We start from the raw sequence: 19,827 nt of genomic DNA, 5'->3' as shown, positions 1-19,827 counted from the left end.
TCGGTCGGGGGGTTGGATGGTTGGTTGGATGGATGTGGTTCCACTCTGTAGTCACTCAGACTGTGATCTGTAGTTCTGATCGACTGCTTGCTCTTCTGTGTTTCCAGTTACAGACCCTGGGACCAGTTCAGCCTCAGTACCTGAACAGCCTCCTCATCTTTATTACTCTGAAACAGTCATTGCCTTTACCATCAGCTCAGACTTCCTGATGTTAATTTCAGGAGCCGGAAGTTGTATATCAAACTTCACATCTTTGTGCCCACAGCAACCCCCTCTGTGACGATAGATTTTCACTCTCCAGATTGATCAGAGAGTGAAACCGTGTCATAGCTCCTTGTTGGTTCTGAGCCTCACAATAAGTTTGACCATCACTGAGAGAAACTGCCAAGCGCTCACAGTCTCTGCACTCCTCTGTCAGAGGAGTGTGTGGTGAACAACAGAGGCCAGCAGCCATCAAAGGAACATTGGGAAGCTTCCCAGACTTCCGTCTCGTTGTCTCTCGCTACCGTGAGCGTGGAGTCAGATTTGGAGAATGCGGGAATCTGCGAGGAGCCCCCGAACCGCCATTATGCTCACCTCCCCTCTCCTCCGCTGCTCTTTTCTGGCCGAGACAAACGAGAGAAAGCGCCGGCGTTATAATGCCTCCCCTACTCCATCTCGGCTAAGCTGCCACTGGCTTCACATGAGAAACAATGAAACTTCATTGGAGACCAGATTACCGAAGGGGAGGTGGGGGGGCTTCTGAGTAATTTTTCCTCTAAAGGAGGAGGGGGTGATTGAAATAAAAAAAAAGCAGGAGCTTTGTTTGCTCCTCTCTCAGGCTATTGTCTTTTGGGAGGTTTTGGGAATCTGGTTCCTTAGCCTAACGGCAGAGTAGAGGAAGATGGGGTACGATGGAGATTCTGGCACCAAGTCACCTTCTTTTCCACATGTTTTATCCTCCTCTTGTTTCTTTTAGTGTTTAAAAAAAGAGCTTAGGCCGCAGCATCTCTCTTTACCTCTCTCTGGACCCAGATTGCTTAAATTGGAGGGGATTTGGGATGGATGGTGGAGGCTTAGTGGTAGGTGGGGGTTCAGAGAGTCATCACTGTTACAGTCAAACAGCCATGAAAGCCTGTGAGGATGAAGAGCGCCTTTTTATCTAAAACACCCAAATCCCATATAAATACTCTGATATGCTAGATGCAGTATCCATCACTTCCCTCCCCCACCGTCCCATAATAATGGAGTCATGGACGCTTCTATCAGTGTCTCTACTTTTTCAACAAGTCGTTCTTTTTTCCATTTGTTTTAAACTCAGAGACGGAGAGTTTGGGTAGGAACTCTGGATGCTGAACTGGACCAGTGGCTTTTAAAATCTCGGATCACTGGAAGCGTTAAGAAGTGGAAGCAATGTGGCTTTGACATTTTGAAGTTTCACAGGGGAGAAGAAGCCAATCCTCGGCCAAAGGGCCGCTGGTGTTCTCTCTAAGAGGAGACATAAATTAACAAAAAGAACAAATGTGTCTGGAGACTTTATTTGTAAAGAGCAGAGCTAAATGCTTAAAGATTTGTAGTTTTTTTTACTGAAATGATACACTTCTATTCTGCTAAACAGCCTTAGAGTGCATTCACAGCAGCCCTGAAAGCTTTAATCAAACTGCAGTTCATTTATCTAGGAAGTCTGGTTCGTTTGGGGAAGTGTGAATGTATAATTGAACTCTGATGGGGACCAAAAAAGTGAACTCTGGTCCGCCTATCAATATGGGTCTTGGCTCGGTTGAAGTGAACTCTGGCGCAGTTCAAATGCATATATGAACGTCAAGAGGACCTGCTTCCAAAAGCAGGAAGCAGAATGTAGCGCAGGGCATTCTGGGTAAATACAACCAAAACAAGCACAAGACTCTAGTGTTAGTAAGAGAAATGTCTCATGGTCTATTGCCGAAGACAAAAGAGAAATACCACAATACGCTAAAATCCCACGTCACTCCGTTTTCATTTACATTTCGTGAATAAGGAAGTTGCGCTCTGTGTCTTCTTCAGAGGTTTTCATGTTATTTCCTTCAGTGGTTCTTGGTGCAGCGCCCCCACAGGCTAGTGTGGGGAAAGCATTTTCAAAGGATTTTGATCTATTTTCATATGACTGAAACACCACCTCATCCTACCACAAAACTTTTTAAAATAAAAAAACATGAGTTTTTTTTCAAAATTAGCGTTTCCGTTAAGCAGATTTATTTTTTTTATTTCAATTTGCGCAGTTCTATGGTTAATGGAAAGGCAGCTTGTGTTTCCCTAACGACCTGTCCACGGTGTACCCCATCTGTCACCCAATGACCGATGGGAGAGGCACCAGCACCACCAATCCCACATCCCTTCCAGGATTAGATGATGATTGGATGTCTCGCACGCAGTCTATCGACAAGTCCTCCACTATACGGAAATATAGTCAGGTTTGCACTTCATTCTTCTTGTTTCTAACAAAATATTTCCAGTGTGTCAAGTGGTAGTAAGTGGAGTTGCCACTGCAATCCCGAACTGAAGAGGATAGATGTGTGATTTCTGCACAGGACACATTTAGACAATAAAACTCAGATGTTCATACTCACTTTGTTGGAGGGTTGTCTGAGGAGAAGGGACCTGTCCCCTTCGGGTCCCCATCTGGTTCTCTGTGACTCAAGCTGGAACCACAAGCAGCACTGGTGCCTCTCTGAAGAACACCTGACAATGAACATGAAATCAGAGAACAGCTTAACCCATTAACTGTCACTCTCTAAATGCTTACTGTGAGTCAGTGAGGACACTGGTGTCATCATGGAACTGAACCTTGTCCCGTCGCAACCACAAACTTCAATGTGGAAGACATTGAAGACAACTGTTAGTTTTGCACCTCAGAAATTTGGTCTTTACATTGAGTGGAAAGAGGAAACGAGTTGGTGGAAGGAACTTAGAAGATGTCTAGTTTGTAGTTTGCTGCAAACGATGTAGGGAACACAGCAAGGATGTGGAAGAAATATTTTAAAGCCCTCACTTCAATCCCACTTCCCAATCACGCATTGCCTTACTTTAGGCTTTCACATAAAATCCCATGTGACGTATTGTGGTTGTAACATGTGAACAAGTTCAAGAGCTACGAACGCTTTACTGAGGCATGGTATGCAACAGTGAGCTGCCACTTGGGAAAATTTCTGAATTGAGACAAGAAGTCAAATAGTCATGGAGGATGTGCAAACAAAGCAGCTGGGAAAGGGAGCAGAAACAACCACGTCTTTCCCTCAACGCGCAGCGGAGCTAACAGGCTTTCACTGCAACAACAAAGAACAGATAGAAAGGCAGAGAGGAGGTGGAGAAGTGGATCTCCAGATAAAGCTCTCGTCTCTGCCCGCTGAAAAGGCCCTGCAGTCACATCAGCCTTTGTGAGGGGGAGACACAACCGTTGCAAAACCAAGTTGGCTTTTTCTCTTGGCACTCGAAAGGAATAATAATAAAAAAGAGAGAGAGATGGAGGAGAAGAGAAAAAGGCCTTCTGCCTCTCACAGCGCCGTATCAATCCAGATCAGCACACATATCAGCCAGACAGCTATAAGCGATTTCCAATGCCCGTATGAAAAGGAGCATTTCTAAGCTGCGATCCGTGTTCTCTATTGTGCGCTTGTGTGCGTACAAGCGGCGGCGGGAATCTCAGAGGATCGAGATTCACAATGAGCGCGCATGAATGCGAGAAGAGATGCACAGAAGATGTGGCGTCTATCGCTGGCATCCACTTTAAAACAACCGCTCAATTTGGTACCGAGTCCATTTTTTAAAAAATTATCCAAACAAGAAGCATGTTTTTTTTCTTTCTTTTTCTGGTGTTTTTCAATGCAAATCATCTCAATTGCGTTTTTTGTTTTTTTAAACTTCAGTGAGACGTGATGTGCAGTTTGTATTGTTGCTCTTCGATGTAAGTGCTCCCAACTACACCAGCAGCTACACCTGACACCTGGAGGAAAATTGCCTCTGGCTCCAACTAACATGCAAATTATCCCCATTTGTTCGTCTGTTTCGGCCCATCAACCAACTTTTACATGCTTTAAAAAAAACCCACATTGATCAGAGCTCAAGAGCCCCCCCCCCCCTTCTCCTTTTTTTGAAGGTTTCGTCTGATTTAAGCCGCAGCCATGCTTTTTATGAAGACATATGTAAGTAGGAAGCATCTTATGAAGAATTAAAACTGGAGCCAATGTGCACACCTCCAAACTGCATTGTGAAGACATCGTTTGTAGGCGGCTTGAAGCACACGAGAAAGGACGAAATATGCATAAAATTTAAAAGTCAAAGTGTGGCTCGCTGCAGCTACATGCTTATGGAGATCACACTTTGAAAACAAGTTAAGATGTTTAAGTGAAAAAAAAACCCCGGCACAAAGTCTGACAAATTAAGCTAGGAAACTAAACGTGAATGTTCTTGTTTTGCTTGAAGAAAACTTTGTTCATCATCGTGTTCCTCAATTACTGTCTACATTCCAATATACGACTCGTTTAATAAAGCTATGTCAAAACATCCTCATATATATTTTAGTCAACATATATGGTTTCCAGACAAAGTATTGACATTTTTTGCCTTAAAAAACCCCAAACTTTTCACATTTCTTCCTGTACCTGCTGAAGTAAACCCTCCCGCAGCATAAAGGTGCCACCTCCGTGTTTCACCCCAGGGCATGTTGTGATAATTTCAACAGACTCTACAGTTGAAATTAGGTCAGAAAAATTAATCCAGAATCATTATTACGGTATTGATTAACTCACACTTCTCTGTTGTCATCAGGCCTTTTCACTGACGATTCTAACTACTGAAGTGCAAAAGCAACATTGATGAATGTAGATTAAATGTTATACTATTGTGTCCATAACTACGAGAATTCTGTATATCTGTCCTCATCTCAGGAGATATACTAATATACATCACTTTAATGTTAGGTGGAAATACAAATGTGAGAGTTAAATGTTTAGCATGAGTCAAGGTTTTGGATAGTAGCTATTAAGGAATTACTTTGTTGGAGTTAAAATCCTTTTTTCTACCTATAAAACTCGGTTACCTTTGGTAATTGCCATCAATGCAGCATGCGATGCACATGGTATCTTGGTGACAGGCTAGTTTAACAAACTCCTAGTCTGGGCATTTCCGTTTGACTCTCATTTCCCTTCACTGCTCAGTCCGAGCTTTCTCCCATTCACTTGGATTCCTTTGATAGAATTTCAGCCGGGCCAATCAGTGAACAGAGGAAGTTGTGAACAATGAGATTGTTTTTGAATTACATTTCCCCCTGTAGTTTTAACAATGACAACCAACCGACCGACCAATGAAGTTGCCATCTTGTTCGGATATAGCACTTCTCACTTCGCAGTGAAGGACAGTTGTTTGCAGCGTAGGCAATTTCCGAAAAGCTTCATAGCGATCGTTTCTCAAAAGCTGAGAACCCAAACCCTGTGTACAAAGTGAAGCTGGTAAATACCAGCCCCTTGTTCTGTGTTACCAATTTCTAACTACTAATTCAGTTTCAAACTTGGTCAGAGTTTTCTATGAGGTGAAAACTAGTGAAGAAGTATGTTAGAATGACTCATAAGAGAGATTTAGCAGAAAACAAAACCTGTAAAATCAGAATTGTTTTCTTTTAGAGACCCTGAAGACACACAGATTGAGATTTGCTTATTTTTATCGATTTAAAAAGCTAATTCGGCTTTTGGCCTGCCCTCCAGCTGTCCACAGATTATGCTACAAATGCTAAATGTGTGTGCATGTACGAGTGTGTAAAGTGAGACACCTTGCTGAGGTGTGTGTAGGTTGAGTGCTGTTTGGTGCAGATTGAAAGGCTCGACATCCTCCTCGTGATGTAGCACTCTGATGTTATTTCTTCGTGTTGTGTAGAAATATCTACATCAAATCAAATGGTTTCTGACAAATCTGGTTGTGTATAATAGTACGTGTAATAACTGCCATCAATAAAAGTAGGTTTTTTCTTGCCCTTTTGTCAAACTGCTTCATCACAATTTGTAGTTTAACAAGGTTTTACTTTGCCTACATTCAGGAATCCATATGACTTTTATCATCTATTTAAGTTATATCTTTAACATAAATAGACGACGTGTTGTGTCATGTTAGATTTCTATTTTGAATGGGGTTGCCATGTAACTGTTGTATACATACCTACTATAGATAGTGTAATCACTAAAATTAGTTGATTTTCCCTTCAGCAGTTCTGATCGGTAATCAGAAAGTGAAATTCTAAAAAAGGTCAGATTTAATAAATGCATCAAAACTAGAGACTCCTAATAGACAGCTGAGTCCTAATAGAGAAATGGAGATCTAGTTACATCTCACACACCAGAGCAAATAAAACAGTACAGTATCATTTTTTAGCAATAAAACACGACACTCTAGAAATCTGGCTGCAGCGAACAAAAAGAGAAAAAGATAAACTTTTCAATAACAATTTTTTATATCATTTACATTAAAATTATCATCATTTGTTCAATAAAATCCCCAGAAGCGATGTTTGTTTCCAACAATATGCGCCATAACTTGTTGGTTCCTACAGTTTGTGTATAAAAAGGCATCCCAAGTTTGAAGCAAATTGAAAATTGCTTCATTTTTTACGAAAGACAAAAAACACAGGCGTACATAACTTGCAAATATTAAAGTGGGGAAAGTGAATAGGCAAATCACTTTAATAGCTACTTCTGAAAAAGCTTAGTTTATCATTCCATAAGGAGTAAAATTATGTTTTTTAAAAAATTTAACAAATGATTATTTCCAAGATTGACCATGAATTCAAGAATCATTTAAGACCTAAAAACCTTTGTTATATTTAAACATTTACAATATATATATATTTATATATATAATGTAACTGGTGCTGTGTCTGATGTCGAACTTCAAACGGCTCCTTAAATATACAGTATATATGGACACATCAGATCTTTCTTTTCCTAGCCTCTCACCTGTGCCCCTTCCTCACTTCTACACAGTGCTGCTGTCCAAGGATAGGACACGCTGCAGGTGATTGAGGTAAATCATCGAGGACATAATTAAGGGAGCTTACGAAGGGGGGGGGGCGAGTGTTAAGCATCACATTAGGAATAAAAAAGAAAAAGGGAAAATAGATGCAAACAGGCCTCAGAGTTACACAAATGCTCATTTTCATTCCCAGCCACGCAGACGAGACGGTCAGCCTCGGGGGTTTGACCTTATACAGTGGAGTTAAATACCTCATCAGTGAACACACAAACATGCCCGCGCAGCCTTTCTGCTGCGCTTTTAAGCATCAATGAAGGACTCATCCGACATGTTCATCTAGTTCCCTTCACAAATGTGAATGTTTTTCTGCCTAGCCGTCGGCCCTTGTAGCCTCTGTGTGGACCGAGCGTGTGCGTGCTTGAGTGTGGGCGTGCGTGTGCACGTGCGTGTGTGTGTGTGTGGGGGGGGGGGGGGGTGTGCGTGTGTGTGGTTGTGAGAATGGGTTTGTAATCAGGAACTCTGCTTGATCCCCTCTGGAATGTGCTTTTGGGAATGTTTGTTAAAGGCCAGCAGCATAGACTGGAAAAAAAAGGAAGCCTGGGCATTGGTTGAGTTTTTCTACCATGCTGGGCTACCCAGAAAACCTTTCATTTTACGTCTGAACGTAGAGTCTTTATCTAGATTTTAAACTATGATAGTTTTTACTAAAAGTTAGCTTGACCTACGCAGTTCTGCTCAGTTATAATCTCCCTTCAGCTCCTCTTTTGGGCTTTCTCTCATTGAAGTGGATTTCTCCGGTACAATCTCAACCGATCCAATCAGCGAACAGATGGAGAAGTCGTGAACATGACTAATTGTAGACTGGCTGTAGTTCTAGAAAAGGCAGCAGAGGAAGTGAACAAAGCCATTCAGATCTTGTTGGAAATGCTTCCAAATATTGAATTAACACTAATAGCCATCTTGTTTGGATATTGCACTTCTCTCTTTGCAGTGGGGGATTGTTGTTTAAGCTTCATAGCATCAAACTGCCACATTACATAAGTTACGGCTAAACATTAGCAATTGGGTAGAATTTAAAACTTCAACAGAGTCTAGGAAGCGATCATTTCTCGATAGCCAAGAGGCCAGAGCCTCTGTACGAAGCAAAGCGTAAGGGGGCTGGATTTTATCAGGCTGGCTAAAGGTGTGAGAAAACGAAAAGGGAAGGCAAGTCAACCTGTTGTCCGTGTTTCGTTCCACATCTCTCAGTCAAACTTGATCTGATTTGATTCTTTTCTATGTTTTTAAAGGAAGGTTTGAGCCTGAGAAAATATCTCAGGTGCGTCACTGGAGCTGAGCCGCCGAGGTTATCGACATGTAAGGAGGAATAATGGGCTGCATTTTCTTTATTTGGGCTTGGACAAGTGATTATTTTTCTTACCGTCGCCTGCGATGGCCCGGGCTTCGATTTCATTAGCTTTCCTCTTGGCCACGTCCGCGAGCACCACCTCGCCCTTATCACCGGCGACATAATGGAGGTCCTTTGAAGGTAATGCGGGAAAGAAAGAAACGTGAACGTTAATCTAAAATGAATCTGGGCTCAGATGACAATAGTTTTTTTTTAATAGAGGGGCGGTCGCGGTATTTTGGCAGGAGGAGGAAGAAACAGATGAAATGAGAAGCAGAAAAAAAAGGAGCCGTTTGAAGTCCGACATCAGAAACGGCACCAGTTCGAATGAAATGCCGCTTCCTCCAAAAAAAAGAAAGAAAAAAAACTTTGAAATCAGCCTTCTTGCTGCCTGCGCCCCAAACTGCACACACACATACACACACACTTGTCCCTGGTTTTAAAACAGGACTGGATGTTATCTGGCACATTTCAAAAGTGGGAGAGGGACTGTTCACCTTCTCATATTCTCCTTTTACACGGAAACACATCCAGGCGAGCATATTATTATATCAGCCAGTCACAATATTGGAAACAGCATGTATCCTCTGTATCTCTGCTTGAGCCTCAAATGCTCATAAAAAGAGATAATATGGCAATACATTCATTATTAACCCCTGAGCATCTGACTTCTGCTGCTCGGTTAAGACGTAAACCATCTTCTGCCCAAATATGTCCTAAATCATAATAATAATACAAGATAATAATCATTGATATATTGCTGAGGAACATTATTTTCGCTATAAAAATTGTTGATATGCTCTGAATATTGTGGCTCCGAGTTTCAACTTGCAGGTTTAAGTAATACAATAATCAGTTTTGGGCACATTTCTGCATTAATTATCTGGTCTTACAAGGTAAATAGGAAGACATTTTGAATGTTTAAAACAGCCGTCACTAGAGAATATACAGAGTAATGCTTTGTCATTCAATTTAATTCAATTTTAATTATTCATCATACCAACTCCAACAAATTTACACCAGATTCTCAAGACAAACATGTCCAGTACGAGTTGAACATTTTTTATATGAAATCTGTCCACTTAATTGATATTAATAATGTTTGACACAATCAAACATTCAGATTTAGATCCAGTTCGATCGTAAACATGATGATTATCGAATTCGGTTGATCGTTTTGTGATAAAGCTTATTTTCATTGCCTTACGTCTGATTTTGCAGTGACACATCCTCCTGAGCAACAGCGACAGTGGAGAGAAAAAACTCCCTTTTAACAGGAACTATCCTGAAACAAGACCAGGTTTAGACTTAACGTCCATCTGCCACAACGCGCTTTCCAGATATTTATTGCATATCTATTTACTTATTGTAAAGTGTTTGCTTAAAAAAAAAAAAAAACGAGGAAAGAGGTCAAAAGGAAAAAGTGATAAATGTTGGATCAAAGAAAAACTATCTGCAGCAGGTGAACAGGATATGAAAGTCGGGTCATTAAAAGGAAAAAAAAAAAGAAAACACCCAAAACTTAACCATCAAGTTTTAAAAAAACCTTTAAGGTGGAATTTTTTCTTTTGTCAAACTGTGCTGTCTTTTGTATTTTTCAAAGCATTTGCAGTATTTTGAGTAAATAATTAGATTGTTGGAGGCTGCTAGTAAAAAGTCCTTGAGGATTGCATGTGCAGATAAAATATTGGTTACATCTGTTCGGTTTAGGAGCCTTTTTTATGTCTTAATGACATATGTAGCTCTTACCTATGGTAAGATCTACATGAATACAAAAGTGAGTGAAACGGAAGCCGAATAGTGAAAAAACAAAACATGACAGGATTGAATGATAATCAGAAAGCTTGGAGAAATATTAATCAACACCATATGAAAAGATTACAGGAAAGTTTACAGGGAAGCAACAGGCTATCAATGGCATATCAACAGTTGAACATGTTAATCTTGTATTTCTAGCATTTTCTCTCTTGAGCCATAGGAGCAAAATGAGATTTAAAGAAACAAGTTTAAATCCTCAAAGAGAAAAATGATTTAATAGTCAATCAGTTACTGTGACTGACTAGGACTCAAGGCAACAATTATAATCGATATTACTTACATTTAGTACTACTCAATGGAGGCTAAAAAGCCATGAATACAGTAAACAGTATCATAGAACCTCCACCATATGTTAACACTGGACATGAGGTTCTGTTTCAAAATTATTTCTGAAAAGTTTGGTCATTTGGACCGATGCAAGAAGCTCCAGTTAAAGCTGCAGTAGCATAGAAAAGCTGTTTTTCTGGCAAGTCTGGCTTATAGATACTGTCAACAAGCCGGGTTCACATAGAAGCCGTACATGATTCGCATCTGATTTTTTTTGCCTATATGTGATCCATATCTGAGTTTTTCATGACAGTCTGAACAGTCCTACTCCAATCTTTTAACCCCGCTTCACCTCACAAAATCAGATTTGAACCACCTCCATATGTGGTACTAATTTGGATAAGTACCAGATAGTTTTAAAAATATCAGCAGACTGAACGGTCATGCCACATTTCATCCAACTTTTACAATTCGATCAATAATTGGTTAGCAAAAGGTTGTTTAATAGGAGATTTTTTGTTTCTCACAGAACTTGAACCAGGTAGAGGTGAAACTATATGAAACTTTAGGAGTTTTGAGTTGAAGATATTTACATTTTTAAAAAAATCTTAAATTTAAAGTAGTACAGTAAACAATTAATCGATTAATAACTGAGTTCTTTCATTACATAATTTGTCAATAATCGATTCATTGCGATTAATCAAATTACTTGTTTCAGCCCCAGTTAAAATCCCTTAAATCACTGATAAAAAACCAAACAAACGTATTTTATCAGTAACTGAATATATGCACCGCAAGAATGTTACTATGTCTGGATCTATAGTGTAGAAAATGCTCATCCGGAAACCCAACAAGTGGCTCCTGAGGCCCGCAGGGTTTCCCCAGGCAGAATGCAGGGACTGAGGGCCCATCAAAGTGTACAGCGCGTTAAGCAAAGTCTTCCGCTTCAGCAACATCACAGGACATCAGCACTGTGACTCAGGGCTCGTCATGGATAACCCTCAGCTGGCTAAAGCCAGCCCCCAGCTGAGCCAGCACCCAGACTTAATACCCTCATATTGTAACCCGGCTTTTGTAGCCCACCCCCTCACCCACACCATTTCCAATGAGAAAAAAAAAAAGACGAGGGGGGGTGCCTGTTCCCAAAAGAGAGTGGGAGAGCAAAGGAGAATGAGAGAGGGTGAGGTGCTGAAATTGAGGAGTGTGAATAGGAACAGATTGGGTAATTATAGTGTGGTGCCTGCCCTCTGTGGAGGAGAGTTAGTTGGAAATGTGAAAATGGACGACAACAAAATGGCCTCAAAGGGGCCTAAATCGGCTCCCAGGACTGAGGTGACAGATTCGGCCCTTACAAATGAGGACACGGCCCCACAATTAGATATGACCGAGGTGCTTAATTGATAACAAACAGAGCAGCGGATGACAGAACCAAGGAGGCGGAACGTGGAAGAAGAGAGAGGAAGGCAGGAAAAATAAAAGATAAATAGTAAAAAATACGAGAGGATGAGGCGATGTGACAGACAGATCAGAACAATATGAACATTTGATGCTGAGGCGCTTTATTCCAGCTTAGCCCCTCATAATACTGTCTGAATGTGTAGAAAGAGATGCAGAGAAGGAATCAGTGAGTGAACAAACGCAAAATGAGAAAGAGAGAGAGTAGTATCAGCCAGACTAAGAGGGGATAACAATAATACTGCATATAAAACCATCAGATATTACACCTCTTATTCCCCGACGCTCAAACGCAACACTAATCTTATTTATATAAGAGCTTTAGGGGTTGCGGCGAGCCAGCTAACTGCGCTGATAAAGAGGGGCGTTTTACTGGGCTGTTTTTTTTTAAAGGGAGCACAGGGGAGGGGAGAGCAGTGGCGGACGCTAAGAACCCGATACTGACTGATATTTGGGTTTCCTGCAAATAAATCAGGGATTAGGTTAACTGGCACAGGGCAACATTTTTTTTTCCAGCACATTAAGAGACCGACTCATGTTTGTATGGAGTCTGACCTGACCGGGGCGGGCTCCTGTCGCACTACATAAACGGGGAAGGACGGGAACAAGCGTCTGTTGTGGGGGAAATAAATGCAGTGAATGAAGTGCGAGGTAATGCCAATCTAACAAACGAAGGTAGTTTTAATAAAGCCATTAAATCCAAAGATCTATAGCTTTATTGCTTAGTCTTAATATTTCTGACTTGCAGTCTTAAAATATTTACGATTTTACACAGACCCAAAAACACCCAGTCGTATTGAATAGAATTATGATTAAAAGTATCAAAAATATTTCTGTTAATAATTTTCTACTGAAAAACATACTTATATTAATTAATGGTCTTACAATACCTTCTGAAAATATCCATTCGCTTTAGAGCACTGTAAAATAACAGTTGTTTGCCTAGCTATTAAATTACCACTCAAATCAGATCAGTTTAAAACAGTGTAAAATTACATCAAAAATAAAAATGTGCATCTTTAACATTGATAATGAATACATCTCGTTGTAAAGCTCAACAAGTTATCATTTGTCCTTAACTTCTCTAGGCAGATTTTATTTCACAGAAACAACGTCAAAAATGCCTCAATAAGACATGATGGTGGCAGTATGATGCTGTGGGGATTCTTTCTTTTGCCCAGTTGACTGGAAGATGGACGAGGCTAAATGCACGACAAGCACGAATGAGAAAGTGTGAGGTGCTGAAAAAGACGCTTGAGATGGGCAGAGTTTTACCTTCCACCAGGACAACAACCCAACACATAAGGCCGTAGCTGAGCAGAATTATTTAAACCAGAACACATTCATTTGTTAGAGTGGACTAGTCAAAGTCCAGTCCTAAATTCAATAAGAATTTGTGATAAGATTTGAAAATCGACGTTCACGTCCTATCTGACTGAGCTTGAGCCGTTTTGCAGCTGTATTCTAACGTCAGTGTCAACGAAAGGTCGATCAACAAAGTATTCACAGTGGAGGGTTGAAAACAAATCAAAGTTTCCCTTTTACAGACATAAAATTTCTAAATACTGTGGTTTGCAGTCGTGAAATGAAAAAAAAGAGAAACTGTAAACAAAAAAGTAGACAGAAATTTGCAAGGCACTGAAAGCTGGACACTGAATATAAAATTTCTTCCAACCACCACATGAATTATGATCTGTCTCAAGTCAAATCAGCATTTTTTGTTTCAAATTTAACATATTGATTACCTGTATTTGTTTAAATTATAATTGTTAAATATGTTTTCTGATACTATATTTGGTATTTTCCAAGTAAAGAAGAAATTCTCAGGAAGGCTCCAGGAAATATCAGTCATTTGAAAAGTTGACTCCTTTGATAAGTTTGTAAAACTGTCATACATCTGTGAGCAACAGATCATTTATAAAAGTGTGAAATTTGAAAATTTCAGGGATTAGTAAATGAGTAGTCTGGGCAAAGCCTTCTGAGGACCTGGCAGCCGATCCTGTTGATTTACTTCAGAGGTACACTCATTGCATGAACCAAAACAATATATATATATATATATATTTTATATATATTTATCTGGGTGCTTTCAAATTATCTGTCCTTCTTTATCTTTGGCAACACCAAAATACTTTATTAACAATCAGTCTCACAGACTCAAATTAAAGCAGTTAGCAGTTTTATTTTAGGTTTTGTTAAAGCGTCAGCATTTGCCAACAATACTGGCAGCCACACGCAGGCGGAAATATGCTAACATCTCGAGAAATCAACATAATTAGTTTCACACTTGTCTCACGACACAAATAACACCCCAAAGTCTTGTGTTAGAGAGGCGTCGAGAGTTTTAAAAGGGCTAATTAATCACGTGAGAGACAACTGTGAGTTTATTGCCAAAGACGCAGAAGCGACATCTCCGCCCCTTCGTCTTCCCTCTGTGTTGCCAGCGACGATAGATAGGAGGACACTCAGCGATACTGTACGAGGCCTCATTCGGAAACAGACGAGCTGGCGATCAATTCAGCTATCACAAAAAAATTTGATTTAATTAGCAAGCTCCACCAAGTCCTATTTAGGAGGCGCAGAAAAAAAAAAAAGGGGGAGGGAGGTGTCGTGGGCTCGATTTGGCTGACGAATGACCTAATTGGTTACATTATCAACTCATTATCAAAGGCTAATTAGGGAGTTACAGAAGAGCACCAAAAAAAAAAAAACGAGCCAACCAATCAGTAACCTCCCCACCAATTCTTCCTCCCCCCCAATTTAACCCAGCAGTAAGTGTTTCATTTTAACAAAAGCTTTCTATTTTTCTTTTTGCGGAGTAGGGGGCTGTGAAGGACCTCTATTGTTAGCTGGGAAACAATGGAGGGTCGTGTCATGGTGGGGAGGAGGGGGTCATGCTGAGCATTTCTGGAGGAGGTGATGGCTTCCATGTTATCTGCGAGTTCATTCTATCAAGTCGACGGCGCGTTATTGAGTTCTGCGGGCAAGTTAGTAAGTTACAAAGAGTTCGGTGAGTGCGGGGGGGGGGGGTTGCCCTCATTAACCCCCTCCGCCTCGGCCCAATCAGCCAAGCAGCAGGTTAAAGCAACAACACAACCTAATTAGACCGAAGGACAGGGCGAGGGGTGAAATGTCAATGTGCCCCCTTGTCCTTTTTCTTTCTTGACTCTTTTTCACTCTTTGCAGACAATGAGCTGCTGCTCTCTTGGTCACTGAGGCTAAAACTTGAAACAGTTTGCTGTGAATGAGCATTAGCTTTGTTACAGATCTGGGATGACGATCATCGGCCGGTATCTGTTGAAATCAGTGAACCAGATATGAGCAGATTCCCATTGTGGCCATTCACAAAGGGGTTCATGCAGGCTTCCTAAATCTGCTCAAGACGTTTAAAAAGAAGGTGAAAGAGTCAAAAGCAGAAGGTATATATTACTTTTACTCAATGTCTGAAATGTATAAATTGTGTGCAGGATGAGGACTTCTCAAAAGCACTCAGAAGTTCATGGTTTGACACAAAGCAAGCATTGCTCTGTTGACTGTTAGTATGGGGAAGGAAAGATTTTGCTTTATCAAACAAATTTTTCTGGCTAGCCTAAAGTGTAAGAAGTGCTAACTTCCTACTTTTAGCATAGAATTTTATCTGTGAGGTAAATTTAAGATCTAATTATGACTCCACATATGAAGTTTAGAACCGTATGCTTAACACAGTGGGTTGTATGAACGTATGAAAGAAGGTAGTTCCTGAGTTGGCATGTTACACTGACTACGTAACATGGCTAACATGACTATACTATATTGGGGTTGCCGCTAAAACACGGTCACAGAAACATTGGAGAAGCTCCCACTACTTTTGAAAGGACATTGTCAGTTAGAGGCCATAGGCATGAAGAAGGAAATTTGGTCATTTTCAATTTTATCTCAAGAGTTTATCACCAGATTGTCACTTTGTTAGCTACGTATCCCTCTGCTGCTTCAATGTGATGGTGAGGAAAAGAGTTTTCTACAAAATTGTTACTGCTTGTTGTGCTTTGGACAACATATGTCCTTGAGGAATTACAACACTCCATTAAATATCATTGTAGATACTTATTTTTACATATTCTTTTCAAGTTCTCACACACAAACAAACAGAGCTGTTCAACCAGGAACAAATAAGCGCTGCCAGAATACCACATTAGAATGTTTTGTGTGAATTTGTGGACAAAAACTAAAATTTCTAAGTCAAGCAAGTCATACAAATTAATCTAACACGTTCAAAAACTTAAGTTTGTTATTTAAATGGACAATAGACCCTTATACAATACATTTAGTGTTAAGAGGTGGGAGCAATTTAATGTCTTCCCAAATGTTTGATTCCAAAATGATCTGGTCATCAACTACAGAGTGAGGAATTATAAAGTATAAAAAGCATGAACTAATAATTTTTTAAAACTCCCAAACTAAAAATAGAGTGGACATGTATCAGCAGGTAAATTTTGTAAATATTCTTACTAAAGTAGCCGTATTTGAATTCTTAAGATTAAATCTCATACTGTATTCATCTAAAAAACAAAAACATTTCTTTATTATTATTATTATTATTATTATTATTATTAATATTATTGTAAATGTGGGACCAAACAGGGAAGCAGAACTGTCCAACATGACTGCTTGAAACCTCCACGTTGAAGAAAAACTCAGCTTTTGTCAAACGTCATGGTGGGATGTTTCTATGTTAATGTCTGATCTTTGGGGATTAGTTGGCAGGAATTCATTAGGTCCTACAAACCCATATTTTATTTGTCTGTTCAATTTAGAATTGAAATCCCCATTTTCTGGTCAAGAACCTGAAAGAATAGGTGTTAGAAGCCTAAAGATTTGTTTACAATTTATTCTTTTAAATAATAGGTTTTGTTAAAAAAGTAAATGCAGCTTGAAGGAGCCGGATGAAGCCTGTTTGATGCACTCCATCTCACACATTAAGAGGAACAGGCAGAAATGAGTGTACTCATTTCTTTACACCTTAGATAAATAACAGAGAAGTTTCACTCCAACCTGTTTGATTGAAAAAAAAAAAAACAATCTTAAATTTATTGTTGACCTTCTATCTAACCAACCCCTCCTCTTTCCTCTCTGTCCCCTCTTTCCTCCACTCTTTCAAGGTTCACCGGCTTGACTCCACCTTTTCAATTCGGCTTCCCCGCAGCCCTGCCTATTAGTGGGGAGGGAATTGGAAGCGGCGCTATCAGTGTGATTGAGGGACAGAGAGGAGCATGAGTGAGTGTTTTTGTGTTTGTGCTGCTGAAGCATGGAGCAAAAAAAAAAGGGGGGTGGGGGGCAATGTTAAAAAGGGGAAAAAAGAGGAAAAGACACCTACAGAAACACGTGGAAGAAAGAAGTTAGAGGTAGATGAGAGGAGAGGCAAAAGGCCGAGCGGAGGCCATGGAGGTTGTGAAAAGGCAGGGGCCACACTGAGATCACACCTGCTCTCTGACATGCAACACACACATACACACACTTTTGTGGGTTACAAGTCATGTGCAAATGAAAGTAAGAAGGGTTTAACAGTGAATGAACAACTAAAATAGGGTGCATGGCACTAAGGGGCCTGCAGGAAGCTTTTCTAAAAGGCGCCGGTGACAGCCGATATCTAATCCTCTGGAGGCCAAATATTAATCAGTTAGGCCTAATCTGTTTAATGTCAATAACACAATATGGTAATTAATTTAAAAGATCATTTTAACTCTAAGGTTTTATGTTTTGGAACATAAATATCCACACTTTCTAAACCTCTAGTTCTTCTATAAATGGTGCAACAAGATGAGATTTTTTTTTCAGAACTTGCTGTGACTTGCTTTTTGCCAATTGAAGTAAAAATGCAATATTGTTTGTATGAGATACCAATTTTAGGTCTTAAAAAATCTAATGTTATTTTACTATATAGATAATAAAAGATGAATGACCGATTACCCGTGATGCTAGAACAACGGCATGGCCAGTTTCATTTGTAGTGCTTCCAGAAAATATTCACACCATTTCCACATTTTGTGACAGGTTAAAAATGCATTACATTTATTTTTTCAGTGAATCAGGCTTTTTAAAAACTCATTTATTAAAAATAAAATATAAAAAACAAACCAAAAAAAAAAAAAAAAAATCAAAAAAAATCTTATGAATAGTTATTTTGTAGATTTATTTTGGGAGATTTTCAACCATTTTTCATTGCAGATCTTCTCATGTTAACCCAACTTGAACACTTATTAATAAACAGTTACTTTTATGTGTTTACATAATTCTCAATTGGATTTGGAGCATGTGCTCCAGCTGCTGTCAAGAATATTCACAGAGTGCTCCTTAGCCACTCTATTGTTATGCCAACTGTGCTCTTTGGGTCGTTGTTGTGTTGGGAGACTAGTTACTCTTATTCTGAGTTTCCGGGCATTCTGTATTTTCCTGCTGTCATCTTAATCTCTGTTTAGACTTGTCAACTCCTCCTGCAACTGTAAACCATCGACAGAGTATAATGCAGCCATCACAATGCTACACAATATGGACAAAATTAGCCAAGTGAAGAATAGTACCTGTTTTTCTTTAGTCAAGATGCTTGGAGTTCAGGCCAAAAGCTTTTATTTTAGTTTAATCAGATTAGATGGTCTGACAAACTCTTAGGTAGTTTTCTGCAAATGTTCTGGCAACCTAGGCAGCTCTATGCAAATGCAAAACGTTCGGCCACTCAGGTAATTTTCTGTAAAAATTCTGGCCACTTGGGTAAATTTTCTGCAAATATGTCAACCTAGATAGTTTTCTGTAAAAAAAAAAAAAAAAATTGCCCATTTTAAGTAGTTTTCTGCTACAATAATGGCAACTTAGGTTGATTTCAGCAAAAGTTTTAGAAGAGTACATAGTTTTCTGCAAAAAATCTCTAAGACATGAAATTTAAAAATGGAAATATCTATAACTAATACCTTAGTTTTTTTTTAGTTCCACTATTTTGTGGATAAACAACGAATAGATGTTAAACTTTTTTGTGAGTTGAAAACCTTAGATTTTATAAGAGTGAAATGAAATGCAGTTATCTTTTTATGGTAACACAGATGGGACAAACACAAATTGGTATGAAACTGGTATAAAATATTTATGGCGACTTTATAGCCAATCTGTCTGGCGACTTTTACACTTCACACAAGTTTTACAGTGCACCAATTTTCCTTTCTGTGCACCACCCAGGTCCGTTAACCAGTTCCAGGACTCGACCAAAAGCCTTCAGTGTCATTATCTTGAGAAATAATGAGATCTGGTTCAGTGTAAAACATATTTTAGTGCTGAAAATGATCAAATGTTACAATTCATACAGATACGGAGTGACATTCATAGTCCACCACTGGGCGTCATCAGCACATCTTAAGGACGACACCAAGTAAAGCAAATATTGTAGCACAAGTTCTGCTTTTGTCTTCTCATTCTGCACCCTCTGAGGTGTGCTGGCCTGCCTTAATCAGTTTTTATGTGTAGCACAGAAGACGGTCAGTAGTCTTAAATGTTATGGTTATGTATGTAAGAAGCAGCAGTGTGCATGTGAGCAGATAGAAGAGACAGAGGATAGACACAGCATCATTTTATCCAAAACACAAGCATTAACAAAAAGGATAAGAAATGTGAGCTCAAAACTGTGTATGTCATCCAAAATCAAAAATATTTACAATTTTCAAATAGGAATTTCAGTCAACACGTTTTAAAAATTTATTATACAGATTTTAGTTCTGTTTTGCTTTCAAACCACTATCTGAAATAAAAAATGTCTTTTAGCTCACCATGAACAAATCTCGAGCTTCCAAGTCAACAGCGAGGAGGAAGGCCTTCTCAAAACGCTGATGCCTGCAAAGAAAGCAGAGACGATAAGAGCTGGAAAACTAAAACCGACTAATATCTGTTTAGCAAAAGCAACTAGAGGA

General features: G+C 39.5%; 1 protein-coding gene across 5 annotated transcripts in view; it reads right to left on the bottom strand.

Annotated features, from left to right (window-relative positions):
• wdpcp (WD repeat containing planar cell polarity effector) overlaps window positions 1-19,827 on the bottom strand; it is a 95,959-nt gene that overhangs the window by 4,513 nt on the left and 71,619 nt on the right. For 4 of the 5 annotated variants that reach the window (XM_023327072.1, XM_014471588.2, XM_023327074.1 and 1 more), the window contains 3 exons: window positions 19,687-19,750; window positions 8,393-8,492; window positions 2,586-2,697 (listed from right to left, as the gene is read on the bottom strand). In XM_023327072.1, coding sequence (XP_023182840.1) covers window positions 2,586-2,697; window positions 8,393-8,492; window positions 19,687-19,750 — 276 coding nt within the window. Of the gene's footprint in view, window positions 1-2,585; window positions 2,698-8,392; window positions 8,493-19,686; window positions 19,751-19,827 lie in introns of those variants that run through there. The other variant, XM_023327075.1, reaches the window with a different exon arrangement.

This window comes from Xiphophorus maculatus, chromosome 22, assembly GCF_002775205.1.
Source record: "Xiphophorus maculatus strain JP 163 A chromosome 22, X_maculatus-5.0-male, whole genome shotgun sequence".
NCBI classification, from domain to species: Eukaryota; Metazoa; Chordata; class Actinopteri; order Cyprinodontiformes; family Poeciliidae; genus Xiphophorus; species Xiphophorus maculatus.
Note: the sequence above shows the minus strand (reverse complement) of the source record. Positions and strands in the feature narration are given on the sequence as shown.